We start from the raw sequence: 27,917 nt of genomic DNA on the forward strand, positions 1-27,917 counted from the left end.
TGTTAATGAGGAAATTATTGGCAATGACGATGACTGGTTCATTAGTAGAATAAAATGCATGACGTGCTTCTTGAAAATTTTACTTGACAAAATTCAGAAGAATTACGGGATTTATAAAAATATTACGGAATAGTAAAGTGTTTAATGTTTCGTTATTGATTTCTATGCTCTCTGTTTTTTTACCAGTTTTCAATGGAGTCGTTAGTGATAAAGTATTTTAAGTTTATTTTTATTATTTTGAATTGGAAAACTGGTGGTGACGTTGCGAGAACGTCTCGAGAATGTTTGCTAGAATGTCTCGAGAACGTGTGATTTATATTCTTTTTTCTTGTGAGATTCTCACTTGAACGTTGAGGAGTGATGATCCACGAATGAAGGGACGTCACATTATTTTTCTGAAAAATTTTTGCTGTTTATTCATTTAGCTGCATAGATTGAGGAATGTTTTCCATTTGTGTTGACAATAATTTCTGACTTCTTTCTCAATGACAAGGTTATTTGTTCGCTAGTGTAATACCTCCTATTCGTTAAAATTGTGCTTGAAAAAAATATTAAGTCAAGGTATATTACAGCTAAAAATATTATGGCATTTTTTATGGTACAGTAAAAATACTATTAAACATTTAAATGTTTCGTTACGCGATCACGGGTGGTCTGTACTTCCTGACAATTTGTTAAATTGTGCTTTCAATTAAAATATGATAAGTTAATTTCTTTTGTTTAGAATCGTGGAACCGACGGACGTCACGACGTCCGTCGCTGGCCAAAGGTATTGTATCGCTGTAGTATGTTTGAGTTATTCTCCTTTCCCTGTCGGCATTTCCCGATTTTATCGTTGAGTGAAAGTTAAAGGATGAAATAAAGATGTCGAGAAATTTTCCCAGAAATTTTCCGCTTGTCTATTTTAATATTTTCAGCGTTTCTCGAAATATTTTTTATTCATCGTTAGATTGGGATTGAAAGATAATCGAGTCGATTTATATTCGTTGATAGTACAATACACTCGGATATGTAAAGTAACACTATTCACTAAGAATAATAAATAATTTATGCAGACTTTGTCAATTATCTTCTGTCACTAATTCTTCACATTTTTTTTGCAGAGATTAATTGACGCGTAGTCGTGACGAAGATAACCGCTTCGACATATTGCGATTGCACAAACAAAAATAAAAAAATTGTACTTCAACAAGTCATGAAGTACTCACGACCTCGTCGATGTTTAAACAACCACTGAAGGAGTTTTCATTGACGTTCCACCACGCATTTCTCTCCCACATCACTCACGTCTTTTTGGCCAGCACTGTCGAAAAGATGTTTTTAAATAAAAAGACTATTTATGTAATAGTTGATACGTATGAACACTACATATACATCATAAATGTGTGCAATAAGCGCATTAGTGTCTCGTGTGATAGCCGTGTGGTGAGCATCATGTCCGAGCCAATGCCGCCGAAAACGCTGTGAGTAACCGATAAATAAAGAAGTTGTACGATTACCTATGAAATGTCGACAATGAGAATCCAACAAAAATAATAAACGCGATTCAGGTACATCGGTAACCTCGATGTCAGCGTAACCGAGGACTTGCTGTGTGCCCTCTTCTCCCAGTTTGGCTGTGTCAGGGGTTGCAAAATCATACGAGAGGTAAAAATACCAGAACATCAGGGTAGAATGACCGAATGCACAGCGCGTGAAGCATTGAGCACGTGCATGCACCGAAGAAAAATAAATAATTGCACTAAATCGATGCAATTTAAATTTTCTATGGACAAAGAACTTCACGGAGAGAAATGTTCAATAAAAATGGGAACTCATAATCCACTCGCTGAGTATGAAGATTAAAATTACGAAACGTTTTAAAAATATTATGTGGTACAAAACGATTGTAAACCGGTGAGGAATAAGTGCGATAGAGTTTGGAACTGTATCGATAGTTATCGATTTTAATTATACGTTTTTTTTTTAATAGAATTTCGAATTATGTTTATTAAATATTTCTCTGCGTTCAAGATTCAATAATAACTTTCCACTTTTTCACATCAAGTAATGATTAACTCAGCAATTTTCCATAGAGAAATGACATGAATATTGAAACAATTCGTTTAATGATCATCATTCAAAATAGGAGTTCACTCGGTATTTCTTGTTTACGATTAGATATTCGAAAGTTATACGATCATATATTTTTGGGATAATTAATTAGACGTGTACCTGTTCATGAGGCATCAGAAGTTACTACCATAGCCTTTTGTTTTATCGTGTATATCTGTACATGGGTTGAGGCAACATAAAAGGAGATGAGAGGGGTACCTCGGGGCTGATAGTAACCTTCAGCAGAGGGGGAGTGAGGTGGAAGGTGGCTCGTTAAATCCCAGGCTGCGACGGGATAACGTAGAAACGCTTGCACCCTTTTACCGAGGAACCCTTGGACTCGCCCTGCCATTAAAGTCGTTATTCCAACGTATAGAGGGAATTGCCGGAGAGCGCACTCGGATGATGCTGGTGTATCCTCCAGTTGTCTCGTCTCTTCCTTCCACCTTCACCTCTCTCACACCCCTCATTCACTCACAGAGTCTACCCTCGTCGTTGTTTTCCTTTTAAACGACAGACATGCGTTTATACCGTAACGTATCGTATCCTTTCTCTAGTTAATGCGTCAATATTTTATGTATTTCGCATAAGGAGCACCGCCCTTCCCTACTAGCAGGTATTTGCCTTTATTATCCATAAAAGGCCATAGCACAACTGACTGACATTATTCCTACCAGCGGTACATACTCTACATTGCTTTAGAAAAAAAAGTATAACATTAATTTTTACGGTTCTGAGCACCTTTCGTTCATCAATGGGTACCCTACTATTTTTACAACTGCTACGGTAAAATTGTTTTGCTGTGGTGATGCAAATTAATTGTGAAGATGACAATTTCGATCAGAGTTTCATATGGAATTACACACAATTGACATAAATATTTTACATGGAGCTAAAAATTATTTAAAAATTACGCGCCGGTTCCGTGATCTGTCAGTCAAAACAATATTCGGTAAAAATTATCGTGAACTTTAAGGAAAAAATGCAAAACATTCCAGAAACGGTATGAATCGTTCAGTGAAAAAATGCGTAACTGTTCCGTAATTTTGACTGAATACTGTTTTTATTGGCAGATTATGGAACGGGCACGTAGTTTTTTAAGAATTTTTCTCTGTGTGAAATTTTTGGATGATGGTGTCATACGGAGATCGATTTGCAAGAAAAATTCTGTGACTGATCTGCGAAATTAGAAATGATGAGGGAATAAAGCACGACGTTGTTAAGTAATTATTCTTGGACAGGTACAATTTACTTAAAACTTGAAGGAATTCGTTTGAGATTATAATTAACATAATCATGGTCTAGAAAAATATAATTAACATAATGTAAGGCAATAACCTTTGTCTAGTAATGACTTGTCTGTAGGGACACCATATTGACAAAATAACAAGTTTTTTGTTTCGTGCTTGGGGGTTTGAGACCGAGATTTGATTAATAACTTAATGAATCATGCAACCAATTTTGAAATACTGCGACCTTTATAATTATGTGGGTGACCAAATTGTTTGCAATTATCACGTTTTAATAGAGTGAAAGACCAAGCACCAGTTGATAATTAACGATTATTTCCCCTCTTTAACCGGGTAATTATCACGCCTATAAAGCATATTCAAGTATTTTGTTTTTTTTTTCCAATAAAATTCTTTCTCCTTTTACAACCGCACATTTAAACTTTCATTTGAGCCCCATTTGACCTTGAGCTACCGACAACTAGACCATAATATTTCCATTTAAATTCTCTCATTAAATCTCAATCTCAATCAAATCGGTTCATTTTTTGCGAATTTGTCATTCCCACATGATTTTTTCAATTATTTCTTAAACTAAATTCCGAGTCACCAATACATTGACAGATATCCTCAATTCTAATCAATCATTTGGACTTTCTTTCCTAATCTCGATTCGCCATTATTGTCGTTTATCCGGGATTTGCAGTGACTCCGGACACGAGTAAAGCGTTTGACACACATTCTCGAGTGATAGTCACGCACTTTTCACCAAAAAATATTCCCGTGACCTCCGTCGGCTACTCTCACCGCCTCAGAAATTCTTCAACGTCAAACCACTCACATCTGTTCATTCTCCAATTTTTTTTTCCGCTCTGTCTGTCCCTCCGCGTGCCATTACACGATATCACTTTCGTTTAATCACTCATCCACCATTTTTCGACCTGTTAAATGGCGTTATCCTAATTAGATTAGCGTTGACTATTCCTGGGAATCCCGAGAAACAGCCAGTGAAACAGAATTTAATTATATCAGATAGGAATTTAGGAAGGCGGAAATAAACTTTCACCGGTGAGCGCACGCGGAGACGAATGTCGTGTGCTGGAATCTCCGGACAGTCTTTGGAGCATTGCAATCTACCCTCGTAATCGCTCGTTTTGTGGGCATTTCCACGACATCCAGCCATAGTTCCATTGTTATATATATTTATTAATAAAAAAATACATAATTTTTATTGAATACCCCGGGGGGCAGGCGAGGGAATGAGTGCCACTTACTTTTTAATGGCCCGTGGTTAACGTTCACAGATGAGTAACGTCGGCTGAAGCTCCAGCAATCTGACCGAATGGAAAATTGCCCGGGCATATCCGGTTATGCTCAACGATGAGAAATTCCCTCCATCCCGTGCTGTACAAGATGAGTGCAATGTATCCGGTACGAGAATCACTCCACCAATAACAGAGAATTGCGAAATATATTTTTATTATTCGACGAGTCGTTATTTTTGGTTTTACGAGGCTTATGAAAAATATATTTTCAGGGAATATGCTAATCAGTAGGAAGTTGAAATTGGTGGCCTCATGGTTGTGCCAAGCACTCCTCGGTCAGTGAATAAAAATAAAACAATTAAATTTTAGAATTTTTTACTTGTCGGTCAATTTTTTAGAATTTCGTCGATGAAATTGAAGATGGGGGAGGGGTTGGGGGAATTAATAACATCATTTGGATCATCGTGACACAGATTTCGGCCGATTTCGTTGGAGATTATTTGGGCCAAGTTGGACTCGTGGGCCGACATCGTGCCAAAGCCGCCGGCAGTGTGTCAAAGATTATACATAGGTATTTTGCGAGTGAGAAAGTGGTTCGTACACTTGGCAAATGGTGGAGTTTAGTGGGGAATTGAAATTATAATTGCAAATTTTGGAGATTGGCGGAGAAATTTATAGGGAAGGGGGGGGGGCGAAGGTCGTTTTGAAAATGTTTTTGTCGGGTTTGCTTTCTTCTTTTTTTTTTATTCTTTGGAAGGGGGATCACTGATGGACTCTTCTGACTGTGGATGTGAGACGTTTCATAATTTCATAATTTTGTTTACTGGGTATTGTTGTTGTTATTGTAATGGATATTGTTTACAATGATAAGTTGAACGAAATTTGTTTATGGAGAGGTTAGAAGGGATTATTGGGAGAAGGGCATTGAACTTTGGAGAGGAAAAAGGGCAATTTGGTACTTCGATACGTTCGATTTTTGAAATTGTGTTGCAATAACGTCAGAAAAATTTGCAAAAAATTAATGTTCAATTTTCGGGTGCCCCTCAAGAGTATTGTAGATAGCGAGATATTAAATGATTTTTAGAGGAAAATCTAGAAAATGTTAAATTTAATGTGCAATTAAAGGTAACACTGAAAATAAAAAATCTCATGAGACTTTATCAAGTATTTTATTCAACTCATTATTTATTGTTTTTCAGATTTCTCTTAGATGGTTAAATTTATTATTATTTCAATTTATGCTGATGTAACGCGGCATTTACGAAGCGACGGATAAAGTGTGGAAATTTTGTTGATTATTCTTCTATCTGAATGTCAACCAGAAGTGCAGTCTTTGATGTCTTGCAGGCGACTGAGGGGAGAATTAATTTCATAATTTGCAATGATTTTTCTTCAGTCGCATGGCGATCTTGAATGGAAAATTTCAGATGAACCAATGAACATTCAGATACCCGTTCTTAAGGAACAACCGCGTGTCTCATTAATTTTTCTGCCGAAATAATTATCAATATTGGAAAAGAATAAAGTCCATTAATGTCCAGAAGATGGTAATGCGGCTCAGTCTGCTCCGGATCTTAAAAATATTGGATATTGATTCATTTGGGCGGGAAACTTTTTTGAAAATACCAGACAAACATTGGCCGTCTGTTACCACTTAACGCACTGAACCGTCTGACAGTACCCCACCCGTAACCACTTTGAGGTAGTGTGCGGGCACAGTGAGGCGTTTCTTGCTGTTTCTCTACTACTTTGAGGGGCCTCTAACTCTCTCCCACTGATACGTTGTCTCATTCGCTGTTTAATGGGATAATCCTCAAAAACTCCAAACACTGCTTTCAATCGTTAGAAATTCAAATGGAATACTATAATCGCCTTGGGATTTTTTTTTCGGAATTTCAATAACTAGTTCGGTAACTACTCGTTGAAAAAATAGAATGTCTGTCAGCTATTGAATTTATCAATCAATCATTAACCAGTTATCAAAATGAATTAAGTCTACCTCGACTTTCGGTCAGTTTTTGACGAATACATCGTATAAAAGAGATTGAAAAATTATTATCAATTGTTTTTTTACAGTCAATTGAGTATTATTTATTGATTACATTCATTCTTGAGCATCAGATAGGCGAATATCGTACGTGAGAAAGTGGTTTATCACCTGACCACCTGGAATTCGAATTATAATTGCAAATTTTCGGATGTCTGGAAAGATTTATTGATGAATAACTTTTGGGAATATTTGCTCGTTTGTTTTGAAAAGAGAGGCCCGGGATATAATTATTCTCGCGATTAAGCAAGTGAAATCGAATTTTAGAATTTCTTATTTATTTCCACTCCCTTATCAATGAATAACAAGTTCTATGTATAGTAGTGAGGAGGTGCGTTTGAACGATGTAATGAGCGTGAATTTCCTCGCTTGGACGGGTACCATTATTGGACATGCGAGTGCACGTCCACGCAAGTCGCGGAAAGCGAATGTCGTCACCCTGTCAGTTGCATCTAGAAAAAAATTTGCCGACGTTAAATATCTCATCCGAAAAAAATAGATTCATTGAGATTGAGCTCAAAGTTGTCCACCAGTTTATGTACAAAATTGCTAACTTCAGAGATCTCAACTGGCTTTATAAACATTATTGTTATTGACATTAACGTTTCATCATTCAACGTAAAATCCATTTTACATCACTGCGAGCAGTAAAGGGCGAATTACCCGCGCTAACGTGCGCATTATTCGGCTTTTACGCGCGTCATAATGTCAAATTTCGTACAAAATACCCCGCAGTATAGATTTTTCTGATTCGTGTGATTAGAACATTTGCCTGCATTTCCCAACCCTCACATTCGTCGGAAAAATCTTTACCTCCCTTGTTGCGTAATACATTAATTATTCCATTGGGCTCCATAAACCGATAGTAATCAGTTATAAATCGCTTGTATCCTCCGTTTGGCTAATCAGCTCGCACTTTTTGAGCCCAATGACGTAACAGTATATTATTACGCAACAAGTGCGGTAAATATTTTAAATATTTCAGAACAATAAATTGTCTAGAAAAACTTTATTCTTTGGCTTTTGTGTAGAGAGTTTAATATTTATTTTTTTAATGAGACGGGGATGCAAACTAATAGAATATTTAATGGAAATCCAATGAAATTTTGTAGCCGATTGTAAAAGTTTTGTTAACCAAATGTAACGCGTGTTATAAAGTCGTCGGATAATACTTTTATCACGTGGTGACATAATATACTATTTTATCTCTGCAGCTACATTCACCTCGTAAACGAACAGTGTTTTTCTTCACTTGTGATCGAAAAACAGTGTACTACTCGTTAAACGTAACATCATTGACAAAAACTAGTTCGACACATGTCCAACAGGAATTGTTTAGTGCGTGTAATGTGCAGCCTTGGGGTTTGCCTCGGGCCCCCAACTTCACACTTGTGAGAAATCCGTCGCACTTACGTCGAGATACATTGTTTAATACATTTTTTGTGAGGATTGGAATTCTTTCCTAAATTATATTGTTACTGTCTTCTCTATTGTCATATTATTTTTCATCTGCCCTGAGAGAAGTATTTAGTCGCTTTTAGTAACGAGACTTTTTAATAATTAGCACCATTCGGCGATAGTTAAGGAATGAAATGAAAAGTTGAAACGTCGTTGATGAGAATTAAATTATTTTACATTTTTCATCTTTACAATGCAGGAATATCTCATTATAAAAACATATAAACTAGAAAATTGTCATTTTCAAAATTTGTAATTATGTATTTTTTTAATTTATGCTGATTTTCTGTACAAATTGTTATGCTTCACTGTTCTATAAGAATTTTTCTATTTGATGCCTCGCAGTGGCTATTGTTGACGGTGATTGATTATGCCTCTGATTTATATTGATTGGCTTTTTCGTTAATTATTGTGGAAATCGATTGTTTTACCGGTGTTTATGTGAGTAATTTAGTTTTCAGTGGTGATGAAATCTCGGGTCAGAGTGTTTGTTCAATAATGAAAGAACAGGGTACGTTAACAAGCATAGGAAATTTAACAGGAAGGAAATTTAACAAGTTTACATAGTTTCCATAAATTAGACATGTTTCAAATTTTTTAAAACTTATTGACGCCTTTTGAATATAAGTGGATAATCCTTCTAATGTTGTAACGTTGTAGTGGTGATGGTCATGCAGAATAACTTATAATCATTAATATTTTAGAAATCCCCGAAGAGCTAACGATTAATTACCATCAATTCAGTGATCTCTATTGAATAGTTCTGTTTGGAGCGTTAACTCGTGGTCACCACTCCGGTTATAATTAGTGACAATTAGTGGCTTTGTGCTGCTTATAGCTTCCCAAAGATAAACCTGTCTACCAACACAGTGGGCTAACACCTGAGGGTACCAAACAAAGTATACTGTTAGTAGACTTTATGGAAATTTGTTATCAAGTGAAAGTTACGCTGAAATTTAAAGTACTCTCGTCAGTGGAAATTGGTAATTTGCGGAGAAAATCAATAATAACGATAAATTAAAAAAACTATAGGTTCGATAACTGGATTAAAATTGACAGACATGAGGAAATCAGGGACGGTTTTGACTTGTTGATTGTTTGAAAATTCCAGTTAATTGCGAAACGCTCGTCTTGCAATTGTTTAAAAATATAAAATTGTACTGTATTTTACGTGAAATTAGGGAAATTATTGTAATAAAATATATATATATATATTTCGGCCGGTCTAATTTTTCCAGACAACCAATTACAGGAATATTTTGTGTGGAAATTACAGGCTGGAACTAATAATTGTCTGGAACGAATTTGATGGCAGAATTATAGTTTTTTTCTCAGTCTAATAGACTGTCTATTAAATGTTAATTTTGCCCGAATAATGTGAGCCTTGAAGAGCCAGTCACTAAATGTAGCCTTCTTATGTAATAAAAAATTATAACTCTAATTATAATTTCGAAAAATAACTTGTTTGATTTTAGCAATTTTCATGATATGTATTAACAGGGAACACTACCACATCCTCTTTTCTCCCCGTAATTTTCATCATATTCTTGGAAAATATCAGCATTTCAGTCGAACCACCATTGAAATGTCTGTATTTAACGGAATAAATATTTTTATTCCACTGAATACATACCTTTGTAATGTTTTTTCTTCCCCGAACCCTACAACAAATATTGTCGCCACTTGGAATTTTGCTAACACATAAATATTAATTATATAAATTAACTTGTCTCTATCCTGGTTATGTTCTTTCAATCCTCAAAAAACACTTCATTGCTAGTAATTTATTTAAACATCAGGTCCTGTGCCATTTAAATTATCATAAATTAAAATCTAAAAAATAAAAGTTCTCATTCTTTCTGATAATGAAAATTACTGCAAGAAAATTAGATTTTCCACACAGAACAAGTCAATCGATTTCCAATTAAACTTTTAATTTTTCAATTCATTCTGAAAATGGAACCGGACACTGCATTTAACAATGGAATTTCAAAATTGTCAGTTGCATAAATACGTTATGAATCTGAAAATCGAGAACTACCGAAATATTCCGGAAGTCAACTAATTCATCAAAGTAGAAATACTCCGGGAACTTTCTAATTATAAAAAAATTTCCAACATTGTCGCTTGAAATTTCATGGGTAATATTTCAACAATGAAACATTCTAGCATAAATACTCCTAAAAATAAGGGCATTCGCTTGAATAAAAGGGGGGAAAATTGATCTCTCGCTCTACATTTTAACTCATCCAATTAAAAAGACTTCAAAAACACCGGTTTATTACTCTTTTACAGCGTTTCTTCTTCCCCCGAGTCCATAAAAAATAATGTCCCCCTGTTATTCCGTTAGCCATTGTTAGTCCGCGTTTACTGTAAATGCCCACAGTGCGAGACATTGGAAAGTGCATCCAACCGGTGCATAATTCCCGCATTGGAATGTGCGCCTTTGGATTTTCGGTGAAAGACGCGAGAGACGAGACAATCTTCCCAAGTTCAAGCGACAAGGACGCTTTCACGCACCAGTACACACTCTGACTCGTCCCGCTTCGAAGATTCATGATTTACGTCATAAAAGAGAATAAGAAATAAAGTTATATGACCTAACACCGCTAGAACATGCGCCACTCAATTAATTTGTAGATGGGATATTGGAAGAATATTTTTTTTTTCAATTTCTTTTCAACCGAACAATTTGTATCTCGACGAGGAATCGATTTTCTCGTACACGATTACATCCACACGCAGTTGGTATCGATTCACTGCTCCCACGTCGTGCCCATGATTTTTGGGGTTCCGTCGGAGAAAGTGGATAAACCGAGACGTCATCCGGTTGTTCGGTGTTTGATGAGGATATCGATGGGCGATCGGAATGTATGGTAATGACGGTGGTGATGTTCGATGGGTGATTATCGGCATCTGTTAAGTGTTTTATCTAGATCATTCATCTTTTCTATCTCTCACTCTCTCTGAATGGGTTCATCCACTATTTATTTTCAGGGGAAAATACCAACTTGGGTCAGCCTCGCTCGAACTCTGATCTTGATAACTGGAGAATTAACCGGATTAGGAAATAATTGCCTGTTTATATCGTCCATTAGTCTTGCGTTAACTGAGATTTGAGCGTTATTTCGGATACCACGGGAGGAATTGATTCCGAGGTTCATGAAAAAGGGGACAAATCGTGAGAGCATTAACACATTCGTGAATTTCGGTTAAGCTATTTTTCTCCTCTCTGAAAATATATTATTTCACATATTCAAAGTCACTTATTCAATTAATTCAAAATCAGTATTTATCGTCTCTCATTGATATTATGAATAATTACTGATCATTCCGTTGCTGTTTGCTTTTAATTTCCATATACTTTCGATGTATTTGTTCAGAAATCATGAGTTCAGTCATGTAGAAGAATTCCTCCGTAAATACACTTACGAAAAAAAGAGCTGAAAGAGCTGTTCCATAATTCAATAGGGAATGTTCGACAAAAAATGAGCCCAACTACGTTGAATATTGGGAAAGATCATTTAAAAAATCTGTTAAGCCAGAAGTCCAGGTTGTCGAATTGACAAATGATACTTGAAGAGATTTCCCCGAGTGGGCAGGCCCCCGGAAGAAGATTAGTTCCTGAAAATTACATCTTCTTTTTCTATGTTTACATAATATAACGTCAGATTATCGATGACAGAAATCAGTCTAGGTAACTCTACCAACGTCAACCGATTGAGGAGAATTGATTCAATTGACGAGTTTTCAATTGCTCGGCTGTATGGCAGAGCGTCATTAATAATTCTGTCCAGGAACATTCCACAAGTCACATTCTCTCTTTGACTTCACCGGGTTGAGATTCAATTTGTCGTTAAGATGATTTCTATAAAATTCTCCCGATTCGTTCTGGATGATTGTGTTAATGAATAAAAATCGTGACTAATAACTGATCACAACTGGAAAACTTTTCGAAACTCTTTGAATTAATTTGGTCGGGCGAGAATTTCGTTCGGATGTCATTAGGAATCATTTGATAGCCTATAGCAGCACTCTCTCGACGCTTATTAATGTTTCAAATTCTTATGTATTTTGAATGATTCTGAGTTATATACATGAGATATTAATGGTGGACATTCAAGGTGTGACTGATTTCATGAGGGGAAAATCGAGTCGTTTCATTACATGATCAAAACCGTAAAAATCCGAGAATTACAGTGAAGTTGTGGTAGGAAAATATTTTCTCAACAAAATCCAAAATCGTTGGCTTCAATTTATAGTCATACATGTGGTGAAATTTTTTCGGTAAAATTTTAATTAAAAACGGGCAAAGTAAAAAATAGTTTTTGCCCGAAAAATGGATCTTTGGCGTTACTCGAATATACTTTTGCTCGTTGACCTTTTTTTCTCAGCCCTTTCCCCGGTTCTTGAAAAATTGTGGCCATTTATGTCAAACTCATCGCTTTTGTCAAATGAAAACTCGCCGACACTATGGGAAAGTCTCAAAGAATGGGAAGAATTCAATAGAGAATGTTCAACAGCCTAATTGAGCTCAATCACATTGAAACCGGAAGGGCTGGCCCTGAAATAAAAGTTTATCGACTTGTTTCATCATATAAATATTTCCGATAATTTTTATCAGGTGCACTGGTCCATTCGCTCTTGATACTATTCAATTCCTAAAATTCTCATTCGTATTTTTTTCCATAATTATAAACTGTTGACGTGTGGAATTAAGTAATTTGGACGACAATGGTATATTTGAAGAATCATAATGTAGATTTTATTAGGTGAAAACTCAAGTAAAAAAATGGACAACCCGCCTCATAAATCAATGGAGAATGTTCGACAACCAAAATTAACTCAATTACGTTGAAACCGGAAGAGAGCTGTCACTGAAAGAAATATACATTGACTCGTTCGATGCTTCAAATATTTCCTATTATTCTCGTTAGGCATAAATTTCGTGTGATTGCCATTATGGCAGTGAACTGAGAAAGTAAATTACTTGTGTTAAGGAATGATTTCGTTGGAATAAGAATTTATTTTTTACGAGCACATTCCGATGGACTCGTTATTCTTAGATTGTTCAATTCTATTACCAAAGATCACAATTATCTTGCATTTTAATATGATTAGGCTCCACTGCGAGGGAAAATGTTAAATAGTAGAAATTCTATGATTGATGGAAATATTTCAGGGACTTAAATAGTCACAAATAAGGCAATGGCAGGATAATTCAAAGCGTTTGAAATTAAAAAAATCGAATTGGGGTTTTGTATGATTTTTTCTCAAGAGAACTTCCACGAAATTTCGTTAAAAATATAATAACGTGGATTATTTTTGAAAAGTCAACGTTAAAAAACAATCTCTGATTGTGGAAGCGGATGTTTTAGGCACATGCGGCCAAATTTAAAATTTAGGCCAGTAGTCGTTGTTGTTATCGTGCGAAAACACGACACTAAAAACATCGACTGGTTCGTAAATCAATGGAGAATGTTCGACAGTTGAAATGAGCCCAATTACGTTGAAACCGGAAGGAGCTGCCGTTGAAAGAAGTGTTCATTGACTCGCTGGATGTTTCAAATTTTGTTCGATTATTCTTGTTGGGTGTGAAATTTGTTAGAACGTTTTTAGAAGTAAACGGTTAGATCATAGTTGGACTCTCCTAAGATTTTTCGTATGGGAAATTGCGGGGCATTTCAATTTTTCTTTTATTTAAGCGTTTTTCAACCAATTGGTTTACTGCGTTAAAAGGGCATTTCAAATAATTCTGAAATATCGATGAGGAAAATACGATGCAGTGAAAAAAATTCGATATCTTTGAAAAATCATTCGCCGTTTATGGCAACGTGCGGTGATTTTATCATGTGAAAACTCAGAAAAAATCGACAATCAGGCGCGTAACTCAATGGAGAATGTTCGACAAATAGAATGAGTTTAATTACTTGAAAACCGGAAACGAGGTATCGTGCATCGACTCGCTCATCCTCCAAGTATTTTCTATGATTCTTGTCAGGTGTAAATTTTCTGAGTGTCATTGTGTTGTACAGTGGGCTTTGAGGTTCGTTCTCCTCGGGTTGATGCATGAGTAGGCGGAAAAAAATGAGTGGTCATTTTACCGCGTACGTGGAGAGAAATATCTAAAGAAAATAACGGATTTTTGACGTAATTTCAGAGCGAAATGCAATCGCGGAGAAATGTTGCGAAGTTGATGCATCATATTTCCCAATTATTCATCTAGTAATTATCTGGAAATAAACTATTGTAGCTCTATTGCTTTTTACGATTTGGTATCAAATCAATTAATTTGTTTTTGAATTTGAGAATTGAGAAAATATCATCATTATACGGAATGAGAAAGCAAATATATGCAAATATTTCTTTGAAAAAGTGAGTAAGATGAATGGAAATCACTCAAGTGAAACTAAGATCAGCATTCTTATTCCATGAACATGACAGGGCGTGACAGGTCGATGACAGAAAACATTTCACAATTTTTTATAGATATGAGAATCGTGTTATCGTGTTATACGTGAAATTCTCATACATTTGAAAAGATTCAAGTATTTTTGATAGATCGTCAACTTTATGTCAATGTTCACTGGCTTTTATATAAAAATACGATTAGAAAGAGGAAAGTCGACACGTAACTCAATAGAAATTTTTCTACTAAAAATGCGCCCAATTACACGGAAACTCTCACTTGAAAAAGTGACCATGAACAGAATTTCCACAAGTCTTTCGACCGCCAGTTCTCACATTTAAGCGACCTTGATGAATCCCAGAACCGGAATTCATCTCTTCGTGGAACAAAACACGCCCAAAAAATGTCATTCCTGAGAGTCCATTCTCCTGCGCTTTCTGTCCCACCCGGATATTCTCAAAACGGTCATGATTTCGCAACATCGATAAGACATTGGCTTTACTCTCAGTGAAATTGCAACTCACCAGAAAATTGCCTGTGAACAAACGTTTCATACACGTTAGATAATTTCATTTTACTCCGAGACAAGGGAAATTTGGCGAAAGATGGAAAGATGACTTGAACTACTGCAATCATGATCGCAATTTTGAAGATAAAAATTCCAAATAAATTCGAAGCGGAAGCCGGCATTCCCTTTCAAATTCTCATCGATTAATAATAATAATAATTACTTCAGAAGTCAAAACAGCAGAGTCTGGGGATACTACCAATTTTTCGAGATTAAATAAAAAAAACGATTTAGAAAAAAAAAATCTAAAGCAAAATTCATTTGTAGCAGGTAAATTATTGTAAATTAACAAATTTAGCGCATATTTATCACATCAATATTTTTCTTCTGAGTATTTCTATTTGTGAAATTATAATGGAAGAATTATTCAACCACTTTGAATTTGTTTGTTGACAAAGTTGTGTATTTTCATACACTAATTTCGAGTAATTGGGTAGATACAAGTAGAGAAGTCCCTGAAGGGAAATTGCTTTTCGAAAATTACGTTTTGTGCATGTGCATGCTCAAAACCATCATTCCCTTTCAAGATCGGTGAGACATTGATTTCAATCTGAGGAAAATTACAACTTGGGAGAAAATTGCCTTCGAAAATCTATTTCATCAGTGTTAGATAATATTTTTTTTCAGAAATTGAGGAAATGTATTGAAAAACTAAGAATTTGAATAAAAAAAAATTTCTAGACAGACATTTGGATCTTGAAAAATTACAAATTATTCTTATACTTTCTCAAAACTGTCATTACTTCACGAGATCGGTAATGCAATGGATTGAAGATTTGTTAGATTTTTTTGTCTTGTCATCTTGATTCATAGTACGCGAACAGATCCAACTAGAGAACTCTCTGACAGGATTCGATGTTCGAAAATTACTTTTGATTCCTGTGCAGCCTCAAAGCCATCATTATTGCTCAACATCGATAAAACACCGGTTTTATTCTCAGCAAAATTGCGACTTGCGAGGAAATTGCCTTTGAAAAAGTGTATCATCGATTACAGATAATTTCTTTTAACTCTGCAACGAGGAAAATGCAGCTATCGACTGCTCCCAATTGTGTCATTGGTCTGTAATACCGCACGATCTACTCCTTTTCTCTGTGGAGACCGTCTCTCTGCTGTTGTTAGTACACCAAAAACTCTGTTTGATTTGCTATCGAACGTCTCGAGTTGCTTCAGTCCAAGAATCCCTGGAAGTATTTATGAAGCATAAATATCTCCTTATTTCAAGTCCACGTCATGTTTAAAGTAGTAATTGCGCTTCGAAGGGTCAATGGTCCACATGTTGTTAATTTGAACTCAATTTGAGATTAAATCGTTACCAGAGTTATTAATAATATTTTAATGAAATCCAGAATTTTTTGATACCCGACAGAAGTTAAATTGCATCCAAATGAATTTTCAGTGGATTAAAAATTCAGAAATAGTTTATGTGAATTTTTAAAATATTCAATGATTTAAAATCGTTATAATTAATTTTCAATTGAGAGTCTGAATGATTCTTCAATAACAAACTACATGAAAATATGTGTAAATTGAATACAATAAAAATTTCTCAGGAATTCCAAAATGAATTAAAATGTTAAGTATCAAAAAATATATACAAAGGATATGTTAAGAGATGTCAATTTCTGCTGTGATCAGGGTTTATATTAAAAACGTTCAGATTTTTTCAGGAGTAGCACCTGCTCATTCAAAATTATTGGATATTTTCCGATAACGTCGTTGCCTAGGAACAATTGTATCAAATTTTTCTAGTTAAAAATTCCAAATGTGAACCACAAGGATCTTCATTAGTAACACGTCATATGCTTCCAGAAATTTCGAACAAATTCTACGCTCTGATTGGCCGAAACCCGTGTGAGAAGACCAATCGCTGGAATTGTAGAGGTAATTTTGAACCAACGCATCCCTCTACATCCTGACTATATATTCATCGAAATTATTAAATATTGCGAGACCCTTCGATGATGTTTTTTTCCATCGTGAGCATGTCTCACATCAGCAGATCCACATAGTCCTCCTCTCACGGTCGCACATGAAATGTTGAACGGTCGGTGAAATAATTCACATGGGTCCGGGTATTGTCTCGTAAATGAGTGAGCGAGAGAGATTGCTCATTAGTTGCTCTCCAGACTAGGTTACGAGAATTTCTTCCCCTTTCTCCCCTCTTCAGTGCACCGCCAAAAATTTATTTCTAAATGCACACACAACTCGCTTAATTAGACAGATGAAGTGTTACTTATTTTTTTCTCATTTCTTCGTCGAATATTTCTACATTTTATTCCGTCCAAGTCGCAGGTTGGATTACTAAATAATGATTCACAGCTGTTTGAAGACTCTCACAACGTTTTCGTTGTTTATATTGCTCAATTTACTATGAAATTGGTGAGGTTGTTCTTGCATTTATGCAATATTCCGCATTTCTGCTATTGTTCCCCATTGCATTGATTTTCCAATTCCTTCAATGCATTTGAAAACTAATATTTTCATAAATTTTTCTGAAAAATGTGGAAGCGACCGCATTTCACTCTTGAGTTTCTTCAACAATTTGCAACACTCGTTGTTACGCTCAGGATGACACCATAAAATTCATTAAAAAATATAGAAATTACACAATATGACACCGATCAATTTGTAAATGCGCCTACGACTCATTCCCAGTCCAAGTGACGCTCACGCACTTGAGCAGATCATGTGTCATTATTATTCTCCTGGCTTAACATTTTTTTCTGATTTTTTATCGCTATGTCATACTCCAATATTTATCTCTCTTACTCCATCCAATGTGTCGGTTGTATTGCTAAATACTAATTTAGAGCAGTTTAGAGAACCTTGCGAGAGTTTTTTCTATTGTCTGCAGCGCCCAATTAATCACAAAATTACCAACACTGTTTTTTATGCAACGTTCCACAATCATATACGTGTTGTACTACACGTAAATACCATTATTATTACTTATATATATTATAGTTATTCTTTTAACATCTGCTATTTCCTTTCATAATACTCAAATGTAATGTGTCCATAAACTCTATCAGGGGTACGGGATAACTTAAATTTTCATTGAATTTTTATGTTCCTCTTTTCACCCTGAACTACCCCATAAACTGTGATCAAAATATTGAGACATGACACAGGCGGAAAATTTAATTGTAAACGTACCATCGAATCCTTCTGAGGGAAAGTAACACTCGGGTAATTAAACTGATGAAGTTGCTTATTATTTTCTCATTTATTTATTTTATTCCACCGCAGATATTTATTGCATTGCTAAATAGTAATTTAGAGTACTCGAGGAAATCTCGCAAGAGTTTTATTTTAATATTTTACAATTTACAGTTTTGTTTACACGGCATTCCACATTTCGCTTCAACTTTTATTACTAAAGTTTGATGTGACATCTACGAAATATTTCAAAATTTGCTCAATGTTTTTAAAATATATTACTTCCGTCATCTTTTCATGATGGGATGTTACTAAAATGGAATTTAAATTTTAATTCAATTTGTACGTTGCTAATTCTACTTCCAACGATGCCATAAAGTTTGATCAAAATATTGTGACATGTCGCAGTGGAAATCTTTATTTGTAAATCTATGAATAAATATTTCCAAACGAAAGTAACATTCCCATAAATAACGAGATGAAGTTACTTATTATTTTTTCATTATCCGCTTTATTTGGGCGAAGTTATTTATTGTATTTCCAAACAGGAATTTAGAGTAGTTTAAGGAATCTCGCAACAGTTTTTTCCGCAGTTCGCAGTGGCCAATTAATTATGAAATTATTCAAATTACTGTTTTATTTAGACAACGCTCCACATTTCGGTTAGTATTTTACTACATTTTACCCTTAAACTACAGTTTTACATAAGATTCCTTAAAATGTTTCCAAATTCGTTCAATATATCCAAACTATTAACGCACACAAAGAGTCGCCAAAGTTTCGTTTGAATTTGCATGATATTTTTACGTTTCTGGTTGTACTGCGTACAGTACCATAAAATGTGACCAAACTATTAAGACATTAAACAGTCGAGACATATGCTTGTAAATGTACAAACGAATCTTTTCCAGGGAAAGTAACACTCGCATAATTAGACACATGAAGTGTACTTATTATTTTCCCTTGCGCTCTCATTTCTCTCTTCGATGTTATTTTTTTTATCGTCACCTCTTCCTCGTACATTTCTTTAGTTTATACCACTCGTGTTGTTCGTTGAACTACTGAACAATTATTCAGAGCAGTTTGAGGAATCTCGCAACAGTTAACTGCGTAACACGTACGGTAATGAGTGAGCCGACAACTCGCGGTGTTTTTTTTTTATCTCCTTTTTTGTAATGGTAGCCCATTGAAGGGAAAAAAAAAACTTTTACCTGAGCTATCATCGGTTCACGGAAGAGGTACAGGTGATAATAAAAGCAAGGAGAAGTGCAGCGAAAGTGGAGAGAGATCGCACTCGTGACTCTCATCGTGCTGAATCACGTGATGTCCTTGGTTTTATGCCAGGAATCGTAGATTTAAAAAAAAAAAAAACTTGTCGCTTACCTTGGGTGTTGTTACCATCGATGATTTCTCCGAATAGTTTTACTGTCTATCCAGTGGTATGCGTGAAAATCAACATTGATCATCACTAACCGTCTTCAAACTGGAATGAAAGTTTTGTTCTTAAACGGCGCACCTGTACAACTCAGACACCGGCATTCCAGTGTTTGGGACTTGACCCGGAAAAAATAACACATCTCCTTGACCATCATTTGCTACATCATTCAATAGGATTATACGAGCTGTTTCTCATTTTCTCTTTCATTCATTTAGTACCGTGTGTTCTTTGGTTTTTTTATAACGTCATCAGCGTTAATGATCGACGATCTTATTATTTGGACAAGGTGAAATGACTTATATTTTTTACCGGTGAAATTTTTTATTCCACCAACACACTGGTGGTAAAAATGATAAAAGTTTCATGGACTGTTGACTGGTAATTCTTCGGTGCCATTGGAGTCGACGGAAAAATCGTAAGATCTTCGATTTCAGGGAAAACTGAATGAATTTGCGATTGAGAACTAAAACGTGGAGTTTTCAATGTAATTGAATTGACAATGGGAATGTTAATATTGGAGACCACATTGAAGGAGTTCTTGAGCTGCTTTACGTATTTAATGGTTGGTTTCAATTTAAAATTAACGAGAAAATGTTGATGTGTTTATTATTCAATGATCCACTAGTTATGTCACTCGTCCACATTGCTATGATCCACAAAATTGTAGGACTGAAAAATTATTTTAATATTTTATTTCCTACGAAACATGTACTCAATATATGATAGGTTATTGGGTAATACTACCTGGTTTATGGACGAATCAATAAAGATAAAAAGAAATGAAAACGAGATGAATAAAATATTTTCGATCAAATTACGTCGATTTTCAGTTAATTCAAAATTCAAGGAGATTCCAATGTGAATGTTTCTCATGTCCATTAATATTCACAAAAAAATGGAATTTTATTTCCTGCTTCCACTGATTTTTCCATAAAATTTCTAAATTTCAATGACGAAATTTCCTGAAATTCCAGTGAAACCATCATATTATAATATCTGCTTAAATTGCTGACCAACACAGTTGATCTGTGATGGTCGAATTATCAGTGATTCATCTCTAAAGTCTTCAGTGATCCTAAAATTCCTGAATTAATGGTTTTACCATCGCTGGAAATTTGCGAAACAGGAAGAACTGAAGATCCCTCTTTATGACTGAAATAAACTGGTGAAAAATTGAATTACACTGGCTTCTGATTTATTGTTCAATTACTCCCCGGACTTGAACGTAATTTGATGGGGCATTAAGGTGAATAGACAGCGAACTTGGGGACCAATTACATTCCAAGAGTCAACGGTCTAACGTGTATTTTCCGTTTAGCGTGTGTGATGTGATTCTCCCCTTGCCCTCCGATGAGCAACGATGATGGCCAGCCTACTTTCTCCACAAAGATATTTTTTTTTTTACCTCCAGCATGTTCTCCGCCCCCTTCACCTCTCCAGTTGCTCTGCCCCCCCCCCCAGCCCCCTTCTACCGATTTTTCTCGCTCACTTGTACAGACTTCGGTATCTCTGGAGTCTCTTCATCACCCGGGTCTTCTCCATTCCTCGACTCCTGCTCTGGCAGTAGTCGATGACGACTTCAATACAGTAACAGTAGACCTGTACCTGTTGAGAATCTATATAAGCCAGTGACTTCCCGCTCAACACAGCATTTTTTCTATCGCGACACCGCGCGTGGTACATATCCCTAGGTAACCACACACCCATCGGGATGATTGTTAAGGATACGTGAATTTTCATTCGTATTTTTTTTTCTGTGCTTCGTTTTACATTTAAGAGGAAGAATTACATTGTTTCCCTGGATTTTATTGAGTGTGTGGTGTTTAGTTAGAAACTTTTCAAGTGTTAAGTGCTACAAGTGCCATGAAAAGTTTCAAGGTAGGTAGGAGAGTTCTAAAACATTTGTGCGGAAATTTATCATCCAATTTTTTTTGAAATTTAAGGAGATAGAATTGATAATTGAAAAGCCGGCTCTTCTCTGTTTCAACAAGAAAGTGCTGTCTGAGGATTAAATTTCTCATTTCAAATTTTAGTTTAGTCTCAAAATTAATAATTGAAAAAAATTATATTTTTTACTTTAGTTTATTTATGTAAAAATAAATAGTTCTAGTGGTAATACTACTAATTTCATAGACCGAAATAATAATTGAAGAGCCGGCTTTTTTAGTTTGTGGGTGGGATTAGTATTTGTGCATTAGACATCGCAATTTCTTTCCATTTCATTATAAAAAGTAAACAGTAAAACTAGAGTACGTTTTTATGGAATTTACGCGAAAATAAATTCATGGTTTTGTTTAGCACACTGACTAATAAATCAAATATGCGTGGAGAGAAACGCATTGGAAGGATTCTAGTGCTGTTGAGGCACAATTTCTGTGGATTACTAAATTTTTTCTGGAAAATTTCTCTTCGTATGATAATCCGAGTGCCGGCTTTTCTTAGACCGCGTGGAACAAGAGCAAGAATAAATGAAAAAGTGAAAAAAACGTAAAATTTTCTCATTGCAGTCATTCGATAAAATATTCCACATCTGTCTGAAAATAAATTCATTATTAAATTTACGTGACGATAAATTCTTGTGCTTTCAGTTGGCCGGTATACTGCTGTGCCTCGCACTATTGAGCGAGGATATCCAAGCAGTATTAAACAAAAGTACTACCAAAAATGTGAATAATGAAAATTCAGAGAGCGACAAGAAGAGTGATAAAACAGCGGAAGATAGAATAAGCAACGAATACGGTGTACCATTGCCGAGTTTTAATGGACCAGCTCCAGTATACGGACCGCCTGAATTAACTGGAAATCATGCGCCGGTGCAAGTATTTCCACCACCCCCACCAGAACTACCACCACCACCCCAAGTGGCTCACCTCCCAGGACCTCGGCCACTCTCATTGTACGGACTTCCCCGAAATCCACCACAATTGCAGTATCCCCCTAGACCCCTGAACCTACCGCCCTGGAAATTGTCTCCCGCATCTACCCGTTTTCCCCAAAAACCATCTGGCCATGGACCTCCAATTCCAATATCAGTGGAAGCTTATGGGCCACCAGTTAATGCCCCAACTCCTCAATTCACCGTACCCCAGAATAACTACCCTCCACCTCCACCCCCACTCTCCCTGCCCCTTCCCCCCGTTCCCCAACCACCACCACCGGGTGTACCAGCTCCTCCAACTCCCCCCGATATCAAATACGACGGTTGGCAACCCATTGCCGGTCACGTAGAGACACCAAATGCAAACATCCACACACCACCTAGTGTCAATCTTGATCACTCAGCCAATGTCAATTTGCCAAGTAACTCGTACGGTGAACCGATAAACAATCCAGAGGCTCACAGCCTCAGACAGTCAATTGGCCATAGTGATCATGGCTTGCCACCTCCATTGTTACCGGATGCCGAGCCACTTCACAATATCCAGGAAGCGGCACAGAGCCTCCCAGCGCACCCCACTCATACGCCCGAGTCATCCCCAACAGCCAGTGCCCAAGTATCCTCCTTCGACGGTCCTTCACCTTCCGGCTTGGACCATCACGCAAACAGCAATCAGATCCAGGACCTTCCCCTGAATTTTCCACCCCAACAAGCCCCTAACTGCTACAATTCTCCACCTTCGGGCCCAGGATCAATCGGCGAATCCTATGGTCCTCCGCCTCCAGTGCCAGGACCTGTCAGCGATTCCTACGGGCCCCCCTCACCAGGACCAGTCAGCGACTCCTTCGGTGCACCTCATCCAGGACCAGTAAGCAACTCTTACGGTGCACCCCCCTCGGGATCAGTAAGCGACTCCTACGGGGCACCGCCACCAGGACCAATCAGTAACTCCTACGGTGCACCACCACCACCTCGTCGACCTATACCCCTCAGTGGTCCCTACACACCTCACAGCTTCAGCTTTGGCTCGAGCTTCAGCTCGACCGGCTTCCGTCAATCCCATCGTCACCACTCCTTCCCATCCCACCCCCGAAATCACGGTTCATCCCGCCCCTACAATGTCTCCCCCACTCTCCTTCCCCCAAGGAGTCGGGCTCCCATCAAATTCCGAGAATCTGTCCCCCCGGGATTATTCAGTACAATCAAACACTTCTCATCGCCAGTTCACTCCACTGGTCCCGTGAAGCCCGCAACTAGTTATGGCCCACCAAGATCAGGTTTCAACCTTCAACAGCAGCCACCAACCCTGTCCAACCCCGTGTCTTTCCACTCAACCAATACAGCTACCACAAGCCTCGCAACAAGCATTCCATCCTCCATTGGATCCCCCCTTGCCGCACCAAACGTCAACTACGGCACACCGCTCTCCTTCACCACCTTCAACACACCCTCCCCAGTATTGACTTATGGCGCACCAAACTTTAACCCAGGGACCACCTTCATCTCGACGTCAAATGTGGCTCGAGGTAATCTCTACAATCAAAACAGTTTCCTATCGACATCATATGGCAGTCCCCTGGTATCTCCGTTATTCAATGGCCAGCCCGACGTCGGTGATTACCAAAAATCAGTGGAGACACCCATTCAATTACCAAGTTTCCCAACATCTCAAGGAAACTCAGATTCTTCATCATTATTAGACTATCCACTACCCTCCATCAATGAATTGGCGTTGGATCCAATTCCCAGCATTGAACAGCATCAACTAGAGATGAAAGATAGCTACGGTAATCCCTTGGAAACTGGTTACGATCAGAGATCATCTCCGAGTGTGAATAATTACAACAGCGAAACCATTGTCAATGGAGCAACGGCTGAGGCCCTGACCGCAGCATTGACGGCAGAAGGATACAGTCAAGGTTACAATGACCAACGTGCTCCAGATTACAACGATCAACATCTAGCGGATCCCCACAATCAGGCCTCCACCAACGTTGTCGCAACAAACACCATCAACGTCGATCAGCTGACGCAGTTGCACGACGGTGACAATGAGCCAGCGCTGGCCCTTGCGCAGACTCTCTCCGCGGAGGGTGTATCCGATGGCTTCCAGATACAGGGATCCAAGGGGACTTACTCCCTGCAAATTCAATCGTCTAACGGTCTCCAGCAGAACTCCGATGGTACGATAAGACACGATCAGCTGCTGTCAGACGGTCTTCTGCAAGATATTCTTCAGGCTATTGAACAGCCCGGGGAACGTGGTAGGAATCAGGTGGTTGAGATCCAGGGATCGCCCCAGGCACAGCACCTCGCTGAAATCCATCAGGAGTACCAGGAGTCTCACGAGCATAACGACGATGACTTAGCTCACGCAGCCGCTTCCTCCATTGTCACAGCTACGACGAAAGACAAGAGCGAGGGAGTCGTGAATCCCGAGGACGTTGCCCTCTTCTTCAATAATAACTACACCGATGACTCCTCCAAGGAGATCAGATCGACAGCCAACAGCGAAGGTAATAGTGAAGATCTGAAGAAAGTTAGTGAGCAAGTAACGATTACGACCACCACCGAGAAGTCCTCGTGAAGTCCGCTCAAACTACTCTATCGTTAATATTTATTATTATTTTTCAATGAAAAGATACTGCAATCGTGTAATCAAAGACAGAAAATTCAAGAAATGCACTCGGGGAGATGCTGTTAGATAAATTCTCATCAAAACGGCGTATCTTGTCTTCTACACCACAACTTGCGTCAGCGGAAATGCGAGATATCATCCAACTTTCACCAGCTGCCGCGTAATCCACGTGGCCAACTTAACTCCTATATAGATCAGATCATCATTCTCTGATAATTCAACGACGAGTTAATTATGTGTACGTTGGAGCTATTAATTATGTACACAACACTTGAAAACATTTGATATCTGCTGTTGTTATTTTTTTGCCGCTCTACTGACCGGACGAAGATAACGAATAAGCCAACGGAACTCAGGAGCATCAACTTTTATCATCTGGTGAACAAGCAAAGGGGAAGAACAATACGTTAATAAAAATATTAAAATACCGAATGTATCAGGGACAATGAGATTTTGGTCTGCATGTGGGTCAACGGGTCAGTTTCAACGGCGAAAATTCTTCACAGTGATGTGCACTGAGCACGGATGAGCCCGAAGAAGCAAGGTGAAAGTTCAGTGTTGTCTACTTGAAGGAGATGTGTTCCGTGAAAAAGGAGTAACCAGTGAAAACCAGTCTCTCTTCATCAATCCACCAACCTGTCCAGCCATTTAAGTGGATAATTTTTTTTTTGGGACTAGCCCTAGATGTTCTTGGAATGAATTCCAATCGAAAGAGGAACAACAAAATTTGATGCCTAATACGAAGTGTTCTGATCTAGACTCTGGGATGTTTAATGATCGACTGCATAAACCCTGACACAATAAGCCATAAATGTTCCCTGACAGCAGAAGCTAATCGTATATTTTATTGTAGATCTTATTTATTTTGTTTTTTTTTATGGACCGTATTTATCACATATCCGTGGAGGATGGGGTCTAATTTGGGGTTTATATCCGCCTGGCGAAAGTGATACTTGATGGTGAAGGGGTGAAGCGTGGCACGTTCATCTGGGTTGAATATGTAATCATTTGAATCATAAGTTATTCTGGGTAAATCGTTGGAAGACATTTTTAGGAGATTTTCTCATTACGTATGTTGTGGAGTCTGAATTACATTTTGCCACTTTACCACGGGGTTTACGTGAATTTCGTCAGTTAGATATGTAACATTGTGCTCACGTTTACACGCATGATGATGATACTCTGTAGATATATTACACATGTTTATGAAGGAAATTGAGTCAATAACAGCGGCGTGGAACGTGTAAATCTGAGTTAATACTCTGTACATATAAATGGAGAGTTGAATTGAGTAAAATGTGTCATATTTTTTCTACCTTTTCCCATTTTTATTCCCTGTTGGTTAATTTAGTTTTTTGCTACTGGTTTCAATTTCCGATTGAGTAACTTGAATTTTGTGCAAGTGAAATAACTCTTCTTGCGTCTGGCGGCCTTTTCATCGTATTCCGCATTCCTTCGTTTTGTAGACGGACGGAAAAAGATTTTTTCGCAAATGAGCGTTGATTGCTGCTTCAATTTTTATTGTTTTGTCGAATGGTGCAATTCTATTCAGTGGCAATGGGATGAGAACAATAACTTAGATTTTTCACAAAATTTTGAGATTACGGTGAAACTATTACATTTACGGAAATAAGTTTTTTTGGTAAATTCTCGTTCTGGCATTACAAAAAAAAAGTCAAATTGGAAATTTTACTAGGAAAACTCTGAATTATTCTCCGTTCTTCTGACAACATTTAAAGAAAATCTCCAGAATTTTTCTAAACGGGGGTTTTATGATTTTTGCCAGCACTGATACTAGATATTTTACAGAAAATTTCTCTACATGTATTTTTCAAGACCTTGACAGTGGGTTAAATGAAAATTTCCATTTTCATTAAAATCAAAACAAATTATAATTGTTGAAACTATTCCGCATCTTCAGAAGTCAATTCCATTCTCGAGTATAGCGACAGCAAAAATTTGATTTATTTATGAAAATCATTCGATAATTTGATTATTATCCATATCATATCTGATTACACATTTTAAATTTTAATTAGCTTGTTCATTTGTAAATTTATTTGTGCATACCGTTGCACCCAGAGTTCTTCCCCTCAAAGTTCAGTAGTATGGAAATTTTTTAAATTATCCATCCTGAAAATGTCATCTTTAACCAACAACCAACTGCTCGCACTCATTCATAAATCCATTGACTACATTACATCAGCCGACGTTTTATATTCTCCTTTTCCACTGTATTAGAACGCCAGCGATTCCCTCTCACTTAGCTCACTCAACTGATAGTAATAATTTTTATTGACTCATTCAATTTAATGAATAAATGCACGCAAGAAGGTTCATCACCATGAAGTGATTGAGGCTAGCATAAAAAGCACTTTCAATTTCATAAAGAGCTATTTCACAATAAATGCGCTGCCCCAAATTCATTTTCTTACATTTCTCACATTCTTGAGCTTCTGAAGCCGTTGGTTCGCATCATCTAGGAGGCATCCTTTATATTTGAATACTTAACGAGATGATAATTCGAGAAATTTATGGAATTTTCACATTTTAAAAAGTGTGGCTTAAGGAAATGGAAAAAGGAAAGTAGGTAATTTCTATAAAATTTATCAGATTGCCCTATTATTCGGTGTTTCTCGCCTCGAATTCCCCTCCTATCGATATGCCCATTAATTATTCACTTCGTTTATAATATCTAACGAATCTACAATCATGCATCATCATTCATAAA

General features: G+C 37.1%; 1 protein-coding gene across 2 annotated transcripts; it reads left to right on the forward strand.

The window, feature by feature from the left end:
- Positions 1-78: 78 nt before the first annotated feature.
- LOC135164530 (uncharacterized) lies at positions 79-26,483 on the forward strand. Of its 2 annotated transcripts, XM_064124969.1 has the most exons (3): positions 79-1,463; positions 1,551-1,647; positions 22,259-26,483. In XM_064124969.1, exons 1-3 carry the CDS (start codon positions 1,219-1,221, stop codon positions 25,133-25,135), a joined length of 3,219 nt encoding a protein of 1,072 aa, XP_063981039.1. In that variant the 5' UTR covers positions 79-1,218; the 3' UTR covers positions 25,136-26,483. The 2 variants fall into 2 exon arrangements, with proteins under 2 accessions (XP_063981039.1, XP_063981046.1); XM_064124976.1 differs by lacking the exons at positions 79-1,463; positions 1,551-1,647 and adding an exon at positions 21,198-21,548.
- The last annotated feature ends 1,434 nt before the right edge of the window (positions 26,484-27,917 follow it).

This window comes from Diachasmimorpha longicaudata, chromosome 1, assembly GCF_034640455.1.
Source record: "Diachasmimorpha longicaudata isolate KC_UGA_2023 chromosome 1, iyDiaLong2, whole genome shotgun sequence".
NCBI lineage: Eukaryota > Metazoa > Arthropoda > Insecta > Hymenoptera > Braconidae > Diachasmimorpha > Diachasmimorpha longicaudata.